This window comes from Ischnura elegans, chromosome 11 (assembly GCF_921293095.1).
Source record: "Ischnura elegans chromosome 11, ioIscEleg1.1, whole genome shotgun sequence".
Lineage (NCBI taxonomy): Eukaryota > Metazoa > Arthropoda > Insecta > Odonata > Coenagrionidae > Ischnura > Ischnura elegans.
In genome coordinates, this window is record NC_060256.1 from 53968455 (window position 1) to 53985691 (window position 17237).

At 38.5% G+C, this 17237-nt stretch overlaps 2 protein-coding genes across 4 annotated transcripts in view; one reads left to right on the forward strand and one right to left on the reverse strand.

Annotated features, from left to right (window-relative positions):
- LOC124168528 (protein IWS1 homolog) overlaps positions 1–6487 on the forward strand; it is a 36928-nt gene extending 30441 nt beyond the window's left edge. For all 3 annotated transcript variants that reach the window (XM_046546857.1, XM_046546858.1, XM_046546859.1), the window contains 2 exons: positions 1771–1882; positions 5210–6487. In XM_046546857.1, coding sequence (XP_046402813.1) covers positions 1771–1882; positions 5210–5332 — 235 coding nt within the window. In that variant the 3' untranslated portion in view covers positions 5333–6487. The remainder of the gene's footprint in view (positions 1–1770; positions 1883–5209) is intronic.
- Positions 6328–17237, reverse strand: part of LOC124168529 — a 63173-nt gene continuing 52263 nt past the window's right edge. Inside the window, exons 3-6 of the mRNA XM_046546860.1 lie at positions 12477–12589; positions 11211–11336; positions 9477–9729; positions 6328–8411 (exon numbers count right to left, since the gene is read on the reverse strand). Coding sequence (XP_046402816.1) covers positions 6861–8411; positions 9477–9729; positions 11211–11336; positions 12477–12589 — 2043 coding nt within the window. The 3' untranslated portion in view covers positions 6328–6860. The remainder of the gene's footprint in view (positions 8412–9476; positions 9730–11210; positions 11337–12476; positions 12590–17237) is intronic.

The window sequence follows — 17237 nt, forward strand, 5'->3', positions numbered from 1 at the left end:
GCCCAAATAGTTAAGTTTTGCAAACAACTGAATTTTTGATAAATGGAGAACCATAAAAATCTCATTTAAATCAATAAAATCCGATTTGAATCAAAAAAATCAACAAAAATGATTTTTTTTGAAAAAAAATCATGATTTTTATCAACCCTGCATTTGTCTATTCTCATTATTGAGTTTTTTAAAATCAGCTTTTATATTTGATGCTGAAGAAGTCTACATTGAAATACAAAGATCAAAGCATGATGGAGTGGAATTTTTCCTTATTGAAATCTGTGGCTTCTCGTACGAGGGCTAATGTGAAAAATGTACTCTTTTGTAATTATACCTCCATAGCACTTTAAGTCTTTGGAACTATGTAGTGTGAAAAGGGCCAATGTCTGAAACAAATAGGAAAAAAGTTATAGCAGTGATAGGGGCATTCAGTTTTAAATTAAGTTGAATTTTCCTTTGTAACTTGTGCTACTAATACTGCTCTCCTGAAAATAAGTGATTGTGACATTTGCCCTTTTAGCATAAAGCCACAGAAATAAACACTTGCAGTTTTCCACAGTTATAAAATTTATTACAACCAACTATCGGCGCAAAAAAGGTAGAATGCTGAACTTTAAGTATTTTATACAAAATTCTGCCGAAACTCCATAGGGTTGGGGGGATCAGGTTGGTGTGGTGGCTAGAGTGTTGGCTTCCCACCCGGCGGGCTCGGGTTCGAATCCCGGCAGTGGTAGAGAATTTTCAGAGACTGCTAAGAAAATATTTTATTATACAGAATAAGATATATACAGAATACATATTTATAAGAAAATATTTTATTAATATATTATATTATAATATATTATACAGCCCGATCCCTGCTTGAATGTTGTGTGGAGGACATTTCAAGGTCTGCACTCCGTCCGTCGGATGGGACGTTAAGCCGTGGTCCCCTTGGTGCCTTTCGTTCAGAGCAGGCTAAGCCGACGCCAGGTTTCTCTCCACCCTTCCTTCCACACCCTTCCTTCCACACCCTTCCCTCATGGCGCAAATGACCTCAGCTGTCGGTCGCCTCCCTCAAATACCATACCATCCATAGGGTTGTGTCATGTATCGTTTTACTCATTGTTTATTAAACTGCAACAATGAATCATTAAACATTGTTTAAACGTAAACCTTCTACGGTCAAAAGAGTGAAGAACACACGAAAAACTATGAGAATGGTGAAATGGTGTTCTTTTTCATCGCGTAATGGGAAAAATATTAGATTGGTTCACTTCATTGTTTTTTTATGGAGAAAATGATATCTGCGCATTACAAATAGGTTTTTAAAATCAAATTTTACCCATTATTTGATTTTTTAAACGACCGAAAGGAAGATTTGTATTTCCTAGGTGTAGAAAAGAAGATGAAAATCGCAGTTATGTATGTTATGCCTAAAAAATATTTCTAAACTTTTCATGCAAGGAAATGTTTAGAAATATTTTCTTGAAAGAAAAATTGGTCCTCTTACTAAAAATAAACCAAAAAGACGAAAATCACCCTGCGGCATCTAATTTTACTTTTATCAGAAAATGCTGTAGAAATTGAAGCTGGTCTTATAAAAATCCTTTGTTAGTTGGAGATTTTTTTTCTAGATCAGTCTTGCAGCACCATCTCTTTATCCTGCTTACAGTATCAGATTATGTTCATGGGTATCTTAATCTTTTAGGAGATTATTCTTGTCCCCATGCTTTCAAATCTGTGTAACAGTGGTTCTTCATCCAGCATCCTTACGTGATACTTTTTTTCACATTTCAGAGCCCTGCGTCCTGGAGATCCTGGTTGGGTAGCTAGAGCCAGAGTGCCGCAACCATCGCATAAGGACTATGTTGTCCGACCCAAATGGAAGGTGGATACCGACATTAGCAGGGTGAGTGTCCCTCTCTATGCAGACTGTGGCGTAGCGAGAGGAGGGGGTTTTGGGGGATGAAAACCCTCCCAGAGCTGAGAGAAATTTTTAAGTTACCTAATTGGATTAATATTACTATATATATTTTTTTTTTTTTAGATCACGAGATGTGGGTCAATTGTAAATATTATTTATTTTTTCCAAACTTTGCCAACGTTTCGGACATTATATTTGTCCATCCTCAGGGCTTTTGCTTTAGTTGTGATATCTATTTTTTTATCTCCCATATTCCTCTTGCTTGGCGTAGTCCTTCCTGTTGAAAATGGTTTTCAATCTCTTCTGATTTAACTCTCCTCTGGCATGAAATCTCCTTTTTTATCCTGGGTGAAGTGAATTGATGAACAACTGGACAGCTTCTCTTCCTTGTATAATTCAAAATTTATGCTTCACGACCCCTTATTATATATATATATTTTTTTTTTTTTAGATCACGAGATGTGGGTCAATTGTAAATATTATTTATTTTTTCCAAACTTTGTCAACGTTTCGGACATTATATTTGTCCATCCTCAGGGCTTTTGCTTTAGTTGTGATATCTATTTTTTTATCTCCCATATTCCTCTTGCTTGGCGTAGTCCTTCCTGTTGAAAATGGTTTTCAATCTCTTCTGATCTAAAAAAAAAAAAAATATATATATATATAATAAGGGGTCGTGAAGCATAAATTTTGAATTAATATTACTTACAGAATAGTGTAAATGTTAATAAAATATCTCTCCGAAAGCCGTACAACTCACCATTTTGAACCATTTATCTTAAAATCTTTCTGAGGGCAGGCCCCCGCACCTCAGGCTTACCCTAGCAGGTATTCCATACCTCCCAGTGTTAGTTGTGCATAAAACCCCCCATAGCCCTAATTCATAGCTGCACCCCTGCATGCAGAACATTGCCGGAAAGTAATGCATTGCTATTGTCATGTTGTTCATAAGGGATTTCTAAGGTGTCTGCTAACCTGGAAAACCTGAAATTTATATCATGTGGAAAAATTGTCCTGGAAAAATTGATTGTTGAGACTTGTAGTATACGGAAAAACCAGTTTAATGGACTGAATTCTGGTGATGCACTTAAAGCAAAGGAAAAAATAAAATTTTATTGTGCGTTTTTGTTCTAATTTTTCCAAAAACCAAATACTTATTATTGGAAGGTCCTTTTGCCCTGACTTTTCACTACAATAATTTTCTGTTCGATTGGTTGCTTACTTGATATTGTTAACTGATCAACATACTTACAGCTCATATTTGGAATATAGCTAGCAGAATTGTTTGTGTACTGGACTTAAGTTCTAGATTACTGAAGTTCATAACTTGGGCATTGCATGTTGTTTAATTCACTGTCAGGAGGTAGTTGAGTGTCCTGCACAGTATTATTTTTAACAATCAGAATGATGTGATAAAGCCTGTGCTGTTTTTTCCGCATTGATTAATATGTCAATGGTTCCTTTAACTTCATCTAATCAAGGTAACTTACTTGTGTAGATAATTTTCTATCATCTCAAGATGTTACAGCATTAAAATGACTTGACATCTGTTCATATGGTCTGTAAATTTAGAGCCCTTAGAAATATTTAGCCAAAAGTCTTTGTTTAGGATTGGGTAGCACCATGGTAAACAAAGAAATAGGGTAGTTTCCTTCATCAAAGAAAACGAAAGGCATTGATTGCAATTCGTTACCCACCATTAGTGTATTCATAATATATAAATTATTTGATTTTAGAATTCCCAGTTTAGATGAATGGCAATGGTCAATTTTAACTGCATTTGAAAATGGCCAGATTGGCGCCCATGCGATGCCACTCCACGTGACCTCACAGGGACGTAGTTTCTGTACGAGTAGATAGGAGTTTTACATCGTCTGACATTACCAATGCATGCATGAGGCACAGAGCTCAGGGAAACATGTCTTAATAATCACCTATTAAAACTGCCTACGGTCAGAAAGTTTTCTTTCGTTTGATAAGATATTAATAATCCTTTTTTAAGCCAAGCACTACCTGCTAGTAGGGTACTCGGCTACCTGCTAGCAGCCAGCATCGCAGCGGCGCACAATATCCTCACCCCAAGGTCACCTCACGTGGCGGAAGCGGGAACCAGAATGATGTTACACAGGCTTTTCCCATCATTCAAACTTAGCCGTTGCGTTTTTGCGTGCTTGAAAATTTTCACTATTCATTTAATCGCAAAAAATAGATATCGTCATTTAAAAATCTAAAAGCGTGGAATGCGTACTCCAGGAGTAATAATGTTTTGATTTAGGCAATAAAAAAATAATAGGAAACCACCCTATTGGAAAACCTGGAAATCTGAGGTAATTTTTTTAATTGTTGCACCGTGAGCACCCTGCATTTATCCTCATCAATGTACAGTGGCGGGAAAATGAACTCAAAGCTTATTGGCATCTTATTGCTGCCAGCTGAGGAACTATTTGAAGACATCCTTCCTCTAAGATTTTGTCCTTGCAATGCTCTCATAGAACCGGGAATTTTTTAAATACGTACCCCTTGTATCGGGGAAATTCTAACATATGCATTACAGTAAGACCCGTAAAAGACCCAGCAAAGAATTTTCCCCAAGCATGTTTTGCTTACCCAAAAGAGACTTTACTCTCATAGGGACATCTGTAAACACAGCTGACATTTTGGACATTGAAACTGCCAGAGACCACAAAGGATCTGCTGGTCACCAATACTTGATCCTTAGAATCTATGTTCCGTAGCATGATACTTAGCCCACTTTACCACTGGAATGATTGTGCTCTTAAGCAGTTTCTGTATCCAAAATGTTGGTTTCATTCGCAGATATCCTGATGAGAGTAAACTCCATTTTAGGCGATACATGGGCAAAATTATAGTGCGGAATATTTGAGGAAGAATTCTTAGAAGGGTATTTTTTGTCTTGCCTGACTGACTGATACAAGTGATTGAATTTATCATGCGCAAGGGGTATGTAATTTGAAAATTCCCGGTTGTATGGGAAAGTTAATTGGACAAAATTTTGGGAGACAGACAGTCTTCAAGTAGTTCCTGAGGTGGCCACATTCAGATGCAAATGAATTTGGTGTTAATTTTTACCGCCGCTGTACAGTGGAGCCTCTTGATAGTATTTGGTATTTAAATTATCCTGCTTTTTTTTACATATATTCTGGTCTGATCAATTTTTCTTTCTCTAAAGTACTGTTAATCAAGCCATGGGTAATCGATCCTGTATATTTTAATTTTCTTATTTCTGTGAGTGATTCACTCCTTGCAGATGGGTAATAAATTACTATTGTGATGAAATTAATTAATTCGCAGGCTTCCAAGAAACAGATGAACAGATTCGAGAAGCATTTGAGGAATTTCATTGACAAGAAGAGAATGAGTCAATCCCGACGGGCTGTGGACATATCGATAGAAGGTCGCAACATGGCTCTTTAGTGCCATTGCTTCTGTGATCAGTGTTTACTGTCTTCGGCTGTTTCAATGTTTTGTGTGAAAGAGCCTGATGGCGTGTACTATTTTCGTACCTGCTATGTGACGTTCTTCATGACACTGTTTGTTGGTTTATAAGATGTCTGCAAGTTGAAAGAGTACCCTTGTGAAACCTGTCTTTTATATGAGAAAAGTATGTGATCATTTCATATACATGTTTGTTCTCTTTAGGTTTAATATATTGACTTGACGTGGTACCTCTTTCATTGATTTTTAGTGAATTGTTGGTGTTAGGTACAAAATTTGGCGTGGACACTTGTCTGGCCATGTTTTATGCCCTCTATGTTTGAAATTACTTATGTGTTAACTAAGAATGCCACCACAGTATTTCATACACCTGCTGATCTGAATTAGGTTTTCTCTGCCACTTGAATAAATCAAGTTGAAATTTTGGCAGCAATTGATGCAGTTTGCATCGTATTCCCTTGTCTACCTTTGATTTCCTTCCTAAAGATGAGATAACTGTGACTGATGGAGTTATGTCGCACTAGGCATCACTTTGATTTTTCCCTCTTTATTGAATTAGAGTGTATTCCAGAAATTTTTTTGCCAAAACTATTTTTTTATACTGACATGTTTGCTGGTGTAGTTCAATTCATTGTAATATTGAATGTGATCTCAATGGTATTACCTGTACATTTTAATTAATATCCACAGCACACAAACACCTGTGTTAGAATATTTATATTGCTTTGATTTGATTTCAACCATTTTAGTATGGTTTCATCCTTGAACCAGGTTTGTTTTGTTTTATAATTTTAGAGACATGGAAATCTCGTGATGTCACTGTTGCTACTTCGAAATTCAGTGTGTTTTTATCGTATTTTTCCTTGATTACTAATTGAAAATTAAGCAGATTTGTGGTATGATTAGTATGTTCATGTGAACTGATGATTTAATGTGATATTTTCCATTAAGGAGGTTAAAAAAATTGACTTGAATTAAATTGAACATTTTTCTATTCTGATTTGCCTAGTCATTAGGCCATGAAAAATACAACAAACGCTTCATACACATCAATAGTCATGTAATTTTATGTATAAATAATGTAAATATATATATATACACACATATTTGGAAATAAAAGAAATGTTCCCAGCATTTTGGGTGTCTTAATAAGTTTACAAGGATTAACCTTGATATGAGATCGTGGTATTTTCTACTCTCAGCCATTAGAGTAGATGTAGTTTTTAAAACTCAACTAGACAAAGTATTGCTAATCACTTGTGACAGCAACAATTTCATTTTTAAAACCTGAGTATTGCACAATTGTGTGGCAGCTATTGTACTTGTCAGCTTGTATGTAGCACAGTTGTACTTTTAAGCACCTTTGCTGCAGTTAATCGGTGCTGTTTAAAGTGCACAACACATCACCATTTCATGTTTTCAAATCAACTGCCATGGATGTAATGAAGGCAGCTTTTGGAGACAACAGTCAATGTTTTTCGTCTCCTGGGTCTTCTTGCAGAATCTTTTAGTGCACCTTAGTTGTGGTTAATTTTTGTACAATGGATTGTCCGAGAGCATTGAACTGACTACTCTTCCCTGAAATGGCCGTGAATACTCGCGTTATTTGGATGAACTTGCTGCAATTGGATGATGCACATGGGTTCTGTGGTGCTTTTGGGCATGAATACGTTCCTGCAGGAACACACAACTGCCCGTCAAACACGTCATCACCTTGGCACGACAACCATGTCCTCTCCCCATCAATACAGAAATAGTACCGATGGCAACCCGATTCCAAATCTTGAAAGAATCCATTGCCTGCCTGGCATGGGGATTGGTGAAAACTTGACGATATTGCACTCAAAACTTTTCTTGAGCAGTTCATAACTTTGATGTCCACGCACGCCCTCCCATTGAATGAACGACCCTCTGGGCACGCCAAATACTCAATGCGGAAACCACTTACACAGTGGAAATATCCCCTGCAATCAACCTCCACATCTGGGTAGTAGCCATCTGGCAAGTTCTCGCAGCCGCCATAGTCTGGGGAGCAGTTTGATCCTGGCACGCAGCGTCTTCCATCGAATACGTGTCCCTTGGGGCAAGAGAGGGTCGTTATCCGGTCTCCTGCTTGGCAATAGAAGTACGATTGGCACCCAGAGGAGTGATCTGCAACATAGCCAGCCCAGATTCCAGCGCAGGCCCTCCTCTCTGAAGCCGAGTTCGACTGGCAGTTCACATCGCTCGCAGGGGCACACCTTTCGCCATCAAACGCAAAACCTCTCGGGCATACGTACGAAATGCTATGTCCCCCACCACAGTAAACGTATCCCCTGCATGATGGCGATCCAGGATCGGGATGGTAGCCATCCGACTTCCCTGCGCAGGGAGACCTCGATGACGGAAGCACATCTTGGCACGTGGAAGGGATCGTGCCGTTCGGTACGATGCAGCGGTGCCCATCAAATATCTTTCCTTCTGGGCAGGCCAGGAGGAGAGCCCTACCCTCTTCGCCCGTCCCCGTCTTTTCACATTCGATCATGCGGCCACACTTGGAGCCCACGACAGGACCGCACGGAGGTCTCCCTTCCTTCCTCATGGGCAGGCACGTCATCAAGGTGGAAGCTAGACATGCGGCAGCCGAGGGGTTGTTGTCAGGCGGCAGCAGAATGAGAGATGTGCGAGGAGGGCAGGAGTGTGCCGAAACAACCCTTCCGTTGGCACAGCGGAAGTATTGGCGACATGCATCGCCGGAGAAGTTGCGGTAAAGTCCATCCGGCTGGTGGCTGCATGGGCTGGGGGTCGGTTGGCTTTTGGGTGCGACAGTGGGGATTGGAGGAGGCCCTCGAATGAAAATTGGAGCTGCAGATGTAGATGGGGGTGGGCATGCCACAAGGTTTTCCGGCAGGCATGGAGGGCCGTACAGGTACCCCTGTGGACATGGAGCCACGGATGTCAAATGTCCTCCTCTGCAGCAAAAGGATCGCCGGCAGTCCTCTGAAGAATCAGCATAGTTGCCATCAACCCGTCCAGTGCATATAGGTTCGCGACACATCCAAGGAGTTGGCACACATTTCTAAGGAGAGAAATGTCATATTTAGCTGTATTGCAGTGAATTTTGCTGGAAAAAAGTCTGCAAGGAATTAGAATGAATGTAGGCTTATATTTAGGTAGGAATAGAGGGGGTAAGATTATTTAAGAAAGAAGAAAGGGAGATTCTTCATTAAAACTTTTGCTGGTATTAGCCATGGCAGAAGTTGAAGGAATGAGAACTTTGCTTTTTCTACTTGTTTTATTTTGTCCAATAATGGTTTCGTTACAGTGTAACATTTTGAAGGTGAGGAGTACAGGTAAATTTAGCATTATATGTATTGCTTTAAAAAGTGGAGTGGGAAGTTTTTGGGTGCTGAGGGGTTGGTGGTTAGGGGGAGGTGGCGGTTGGACTCAGGTGCATGAGTAAGCGCCACTGTGTGTGTAGTGGGTGAAGGGTTGGATAAGTAAGTTGAAAAGTGGAGGAGAGGGGAGCGAGAGGGATAAAGATGGTCATTGCCTAGGTTTGAATCCCTGTGGGTTATGAAAACTAGTAGCCCAGCAAATGGCCCGTATAACATCAGTAATTTTTTTTGTTATTCTCCACAATCATACAGTCAACCTCCATGTCTGTATAGACAACCCTAACACAACCAAAAATATAACTTGACATAATTTAATAATGCTGATACATACATAAATAGTCATCTTTTATACCTAGTATTAAACACTCCTCTGACTAAATCATTAATCTTCTTTTAGAAAACATACATACATGATATTTCCCAATCAACCCCAAAATTATTTTAAAATGAAGTATAAAATGAATCTTCTGGAGATCATGTGCTTGCAAAACGTATGTACAATGTAGGTAGACAATATTAAAATATAGGGTATGAACTTATGTGAGAGGCACACCTTTTTTCCAGAAAAAGCAGCTGAGAATGTGGGTGTGCATCTTACAATTAGATGAATTTTTTAAATCTGTCTGCTTAACTCTCAAATTGCTGGAGAGCTGAGTGACCAGTATGCATATTAATAAATAAAGTACTAATGAGTAATAAAGGGAATTTATTGGTTCAAAATTACTTTTGTCTGCCCACCAACTTACTTTGGTATTGCGATCATAAACATATCCAGCTGTGCATAGATAATCTCCTCTTTGGCCATGGGGTCCACAGAAGTGATAGGCTCTGCACTGTGTCCCAGGAGTTATGAAAGTTATGTCTCGGCCTGGAGACTCTGAGGGACATACTGGCTCCACACAAGTTACCTCCACAGAGCTGACGCACTCCTGGAGATTGACGCTGAAGGCTGTGTAAGGTCTGCATGTATGTGTTGACACCAGCTGATGATTTTCACATCTGGAAGGGAGGGTGCATTCAATAAGCTGTAAGTATCAACATTTTTTAATCAATTGAGTTCCATTGCACTATTTTTTGTGTCATTTTTTTCATTAGTCTGTGACTATTTGGAGTACATTGTCTAAAACAGTAATCATATTTGTGAAGCTTTTAATGCCACAGGTTATAATAAATATATTACTGGTGTGATAGTAAATCAGAGTGAATATATTAGTTTTAAACATGTACCAGATGCATTCTGTATAAAAAATATATCATTATACTTACTCTTTTTTTGTTTTTAAGTTATACAAAAATTTCATTTTTGCATTTTTCAATTGGGTTTTGAATAAAAAATGTGCTGGAATATATATCTGCCTGAAGCGATTCTCAAACTTTCAGTACCCATAATATCAAATCTAGTAGCACAATAGTACATTTGGGTCACTGGTGTATCAACAGCTTTATTAATTAACAATAGCTATGCATAGCTTCCTCTAGATATTCCTAAATGATTCATCAGCCTTTTTTGTACCATTGCATTATTGCAGCTCTATTTTACAATTGCTATAAGATTGTGCTAATGTGGTACTTATGATGCTGTCTTCTTAATGTTTAAAGAATGCATAAAAGTGTGAAAGATGTGTGCTTTCCTTTTAGTTACATTTAATTCTAAGCCATGCAGGGGTGAATTAAGGTCGTTCTTTTTGAGTGGGTTCTTTATACTTTCTGCGGTGCCCAGGGCCGGATTTACCGTAAGGCAAAATAGGCATGTGCGCAGGGACATCGCAGTCCAAGAGGCGCATTCAAGGGCGGCAGTTCATTCAGTTACAGCAGTACGTAATGTTTTTATTTTTTAATTTACTCTTCTTTTTTGTTTTATGTATTAAGGCGAGACATTATTTTTGGAATGGGTATTCATAAAGTGTTTTAGTTGCATCAAAGTTAAACTTTTTCATGTAGTTTTACTCCAAGCCTTTTTTTTCTTTAATTGAATTGTCAATGTTTTTCCTGCATAAAAATTCAAGCATAAAATTTTGCTGTCAGCCATATAATCTTTTCATTCCTTTTTTTCCGAACCTTACCTCATGCGAGTTGCTATGCCTTATCATAAAAATTGGGGAGGAGAGGGGGCTTAAGTGAGGAGGGGCGCTCAATGGAGAGGTGCCTACAGCGTAACTTTGGGTAAATCCAGCCCTGGCCGTGCCTGGATGGTATGCAATATAATTCAACAATAATGCATCATAGGCCTGATGTGAGTAGGCTAGGGGCTTTGAGACATTCATAAATTATTTTTAAATAGTGTTAGCTAAGCTTGTGTAATAAAAACTTTTATTGAAAAACTACTTTTAAGATTTGATTTTTAATTTTTTCAGGAATTGCAGAGAGGCAGTCCTCCCACATTATCTGCCTCCGGAACCATTCATATTCATGAAATTAGCAAAGAATGAAAAACTTAATGAAGTTTTTCCTTCATATATTGGGATTGAATAATTGTATACCTGTAGTATTGTTGACAGCTGGAAGTGTAATTTGGAAAAAGCCCGTTTCCAGATAGAGTGCAAGGGTCTTCCCAGTCGGCTTCATTTTGATTTGAAATTTCCTCTGGGTAGTTGGTTGTCCGGGAGCTGAAATATAAAGAATATATGAATTTGATTCCAGTTGTAACAATTTCCAAGCCCAAATTTAGTGGCCCCATATTTTACCAAATAATTTCCTGAATTGATGAGAGGTGCTTAATAATTCATGCCTTTTTTAAGCTTCACATGAGGTCACTTTCAGCTGGTGAAGACACTAGAAATCCTTTAATTTAATATATATTCTGTTCCTTTAAGTAATAATATAATATGAAACTTTAAATATGAAAGGTAGAAGGGCCAGTCCACTAGAAATTGGCTGTTTAGAAGTGAATTTAGTCAAGAAGCTAGTCAATACAATTGAACACATATGAATATGTAGTGGTAACAGATGTTTCTTCTTGATGCAGTGGCGGATACAGAAAAAACTCAAGTGGGGGGGCACAAAAGATATCTTGAGCTTTAAAAATATGTTTACTTTTATCATAGTAAAAAAATAATCAAGTCACATGCAAAGTTTAAGAAATTTTTCATTAAACTTATTGTACACATACACAAGACAATGCCATCTTACGAGATGAAAAAGTTTCAATCGTGGTTCTGCTATGTTCGGAAATGCCTTGCGGGGCAGCCGGCATGTGTGCCCCCTGCACCTCCCATCTGTTAAATATATCTGCCATTGTCTTGATGTCCAAAACTTTGTTTGTTTTCATAATTGCCTAGTTGATATTTAAAATTCTTATTTATATTTTAAGAGCTTTATTTTTTTATTACCTAGCTATTTACCTCTGATACTCTTCAGCTCATATTTCAAAAATTATTTATAGGACTTTACAGACACAATTTTGCATAGGTAGATACTTTAAAACTCCCCTGTCCCTGGGGCCAATTGTATATTGCTCCTAGGTATAGAGCAGTAATCTTAGTAGTCTATATCTAAATGAATGTTGAACCTAGAACTTACATGATACATAGTTAGCCATTCAATGAAGAAAATTGAAAAGTGGAATGGCATTGATAATCATGAATAGTCATTTAAAGTTAGGAAACATTTAATATTCTGTGTGCTTTCTTAAATTGATATTGTAATGGCTATTAAAAAGAAATTTTTTTACGACATCTGCTCCTATATGCCATGTTTCAACAAAAGGCGAAACTTGGTTGGCATTGCATGAGGCTCACGTAAATTACCTGGCATCAGCTCGATCTATGTATTTGGGGTTTTCTGTAGTGATTTGATCCTGCCTGACATCTTCTTTCTCATTAAGAGTTGTTGCTGTAGTGGTTGTGCTGTTCTCCTCCACCTGAAAACAAGAAAATTTTTCTTAATTTATTGTTCCTCATGTGATATAATAGTTATGACAAACCAGACACTTAGGTTAGGGGAGGCTTAGGCAATAAGTGGTTTGCCTTGGGTGGTAATTTGCTGTTAATTAACAGACGTATTTAAGCCATCCATAAATTTCCTAAAATAAGATATGAATTTCATATGTATCTATAATGTTTAAAATTAAAAGTCATTGAAAGTCACTACTGAAATGGTCTTACAATAGTAATGATGTTATATTTTGTATGGTATTTATGGGCATTTTATCCTAAAATCCACCTGATTTTCTGAAAAATTTTAAAGTTTAGGGCTTTGGTATCATTTGCTAATACTATACAATTTTGATGACATTCTCTGTGGAATTCTCAATTGATATAAATACTGTATTCAAGAAATAGAAAAGCTCGAAAATTCTTAAGAGATTCCTTTAAAAAAATTGTAAGCTGCATTTCACTTATATGCATATTTTTCACTGTGGCTAGAACTAGGTTATAGGGTCCTTGGTCAGGAAAAATGGGTACCCCTGGTAGTCTCTGGAGAAGTTGGGGGGAAAAATTTCGAAGGAGCTGAAGCCCTCTACCACTTCCCTCCCTGGCTACATGCCTGTGTCAAACAAAAGAAATCTTTACAGTTATAGCCTAGCATTCAATGCAAGTATTTTTATAATGCAGTCCTTTTTTATTTGTGTTTCCATTGTAACCACCTCAATATACTGTGAATTCCACCAGCATCTTTGGGTGGATAAGGATAAATTAATAAGGACCTAAGAATTAAAAAAAGTACCTATAATATAAAAGACCTATGAAGGACCAATAGATAAAAGGATTATAAAGGACCTATGGTAGTAGTCTTCCCCCTTTGTAGGTCTCCTTCTTAGAATTAGTCTTCATCAAAAACCAAGAGGTGTCAGTGGCCAAGTCACGGAAGACTCCTCCTTCCATGGTTAAGTGATGTAACCACTAGGCTACCACATCACTACAATGCTCCCACTCTTTTAATTGAGAATTTAAAATTTTTTGGCGGAGAAGGAGAATAATCTATTTTTGGTGTGCAATGGAGTAGGGGCGCAGCTAGGAATTAACGCTGGGGGGGGGGGGGGGGGGTGCGGCTAATACCGGGGTGTGTGGGGTTATGGAACACCCACCAGGATAAGCAATAGGTGCGAGATTAATAAATTGCGGAATTTTAAGATAAATGGTTCAAAATGGTGAGTTTTACGGCTTTCTGAGAGATATTTTAATTAATCCTTACACTATTCTATTAGTAATATCCAGGCCCGTTGCGAGGGCGGGGCAACCAGGGCATTTTGCCCTGTGCGCAGCAAGTTGGGGTGCACTATGTTCGCCGACGAAAAAATTTAAAAAAATATCCTTGTATGTTTTACTTTCATAATCGATAAAATATCTTTATTACGAAAAAATATTTTCAATTATATTTTCAACTCTCCCGATTGCAGATATATCAATGTTATGGGGCGGGGGGTGCACGATCCCAGTTCGCCCCGGGCGCCAGATCAGCTAGCGACGGGCCTGGCAATATCAATCCAATTAAGTAAAATGGATTAAACTTAAAAATTTCTTTGAGCTCTGGGGGTGGGGGGTTTCATCACCCAAAACCCCCCTCACTGTGCCACTGCACTGGAGTGAGGGTTGTTGGTCACAGTTGCGTTAATAATAACCCAGATAGCACAACCATTTGTATACAAATGGTAAATCTTCTGTAACCTTACAAATTGTACCGATTTTTGTAATACAACTGTATTACAGTTGTATTCAAACGTTTTGTATACAGATGATTTGTAATACAGTTGTAATACAAAGGCAAAATACAAGGGAATTTGTAATACGATTGTAATAGAGGACATTTGACACTGTATTACAATTGTAATACGATTGTAATAGAGGACATTTGACACTGTATTACAATTGTAATACAAATGTATTACCACAAATGTGCTGTCTGGGAAGGGGTTCCTGTCAGTAGGGGATATAGAAAAAACTCAAGTAACATGCAGAGTGTAAGAAAATTTTAGTTACATTTATTACACACGTATACAAGACACCACCAATAAGAACCCAAGGGTTTTTTTTCAGGGTTACAACCACCGGAGCCAGGACCCAGTAATGCAACTGATACGCCCACGCTCCCGGGGAGGGGTCCGAAAAGGAAGGAAAAAGGGAAGAGGTGCCACAATGATAGGAGCCCGACGACGTCTCTGGGATAGGGATAGGGTTGTAAGGGAGGGACGGGGAATACCCTCGCTGCTATAGAAGCAACTGTGTGCCAACTATGTGCCAGCTATGTGCCAACGATTTTGAAGGATTTTCCTATAAAAAAGAAAAACCCATCAAACAAATCGTTGGATCATATACAAGACAATGCTATCTTATGATATAAAAAAGTTACAATTGTGGTTCAGCAATGTTTGGCAATACGGGCGGGCCCGCAAGGGGGGATGCGTGCCCCCCATCTATATCTGCCACTGGTTCCTGTTAACCTTTAGGGGATGATTGACCAGAATGATAAATCACCCCAAAGGCTAACAATAATATTTTTTAAATTGTTTAGATATAAACTTTTAAACATCGCAGCCTTTTCATAGTCGTGTATTTAAAATGCAGCAATTTCAAATGGAAAAGGTAGTAGAAATATAGAAATATAAGGTTGTGTTTTGCTGATGTCTCCTGATAGTCTCCTTCCAGCCTCTTCAACCCCCAAATTGAAATCCTATCTACGCCACTGGTTAGTGGTTACTCCTGTTTTTGATAAAGAGAGATATTAACTTTTCGCCATGCCAGTTACACTTCACTAGGTGGAAGTCCATGCTTTTTTAGACAATGAATACTTATTTTCATAGTCGGTAAAGTTGATTAATCCTCTCGCTCCTAACAAGTTTATGTTGTTAAAATTAACATTTTGGGCGTGATTTATTGATGAATTTCACGATGTTTGGTTATTACAGCTCAAGACTAACATAAGATTGACTACTTGGAGACAAGAGACACTTTCTTTCTCTCAAGCCAAAATAAATATTATTATAGCCATCCTCCACCCACAGATACCGGTGGGATTCAGGTGGTTACAACGGAAATCACGGGTAGTTTCTTGGTTCATCCAATGAAGGAGCTGTAAGAAGTAATTCAGCTGTTTTTATTTTCAGCCTCATACTGATTTATTTAGTGTTTTATTGTGAAAACGAAGCTTTTGCCCAAGTCGGTAAATATCCATGTAAAATTTCCCGCCTTGGAAGCATGTTGGCCGCTCTGCTCACTTCTTTATCGCGTGCAAGTTGGCATAAGTTTATACATAAAAGAAGTGATTATAAATTTTTCGAACATTGCATCAAAGTTTGTTTTGCCCGAATTGTGTTCCAAATTCAAATGGCACTGTTATGTCCTGTTGTTTAAATATGCCTGTCAACAAGTATTATTATTGCGTTGGACGCCGCAGCGGAATACCTTTGAAACAATCATTGTCGTGTACCGCCTGTGAAATGTCGATGAAGTCGTCGGGGAAATCGTCATGGAAATGAAGATTATTTCTCATACTAGTCGTTTGTGATGCCAGTAATAGCAAGTAAGACCTGAAGAAAGTTGCTGCCTACCCGGAGGTCATCGTTTCTTCGCGCAAGTAAGCAATCATTAGTTTTCTGTGTCTTAAACGCTTGCAGTAAAAATCATGGTATTTACCGCCACTGTCCCTTTCTACGTGTATACCATTAAGTTTATAGTAGGTGTCAAATTATCTATGCATCGATGAATATGCCAAGCTTATTATTCATTTACCACTGAAGAACAGGTAGAATCAAGGAATGAATATGTTATGTCTCGGTAGTAGGTACCTATTTCAGCGTGAGATCTCGTAATTGCTGGATTGTATTTGCCTTAGGGCTAACGGATTTAAACAACGGTTTGCTACTACGTGAAAGTTTGATCCTCGTGTGGAATTCGTGGAACTGCGTTGTGTGTGTTATGAGTTTTAATCATGTGAACCTGTATAGCATTAGCACAACGGAAGAGTAAGTTGTATTGGCCTGCTGTAAATGCCGAGGGATGGTTTTTCTGAAATCAAATCGGTGAACTCGCTTGATTACAATTCGAGGGATAGGATTGGTGTGGTGGCTAGTGTGTTGGCTTCCCACACTGTACACTCGGGTTCAAATCCCGGTGGTGGCAGAGAATTTTCAGAGACTGCCTGATCCCTGCTTGAATGTTGTGTGGAGGACATTTCAAGTGCAACACTCTGTCTGTTGAATGGGACGTTAAGCCGTGTTCCCCTTGGTGCCTTTCGTTAAGAGCAGGCTAATGCCGACGCTGGGTTTCTCTCCATCCTTCCTTCCATTCCCTTCCCTCATGACGCAAATGACCTCAGCTGTCGGTTGCCTCCTCCAAATACCATACTTGATAACAATTATCAATTCCGCTGACATCAACAAGAGGTCGTATTTGGCTTGAGTTTGGCGGTAATTATCTGTCGAATGGGTACATACTCGAGCACCCGATTCAATTTATGCTATACTCATGAAGACCTTGAAGACCTGTACTCTTCGTGTGGTGATATCGTTGATGTCATCAATCGCTGTTTTCTCAATAGTGATCAGTCTCTTTCTGTCGATTTTTATGTAC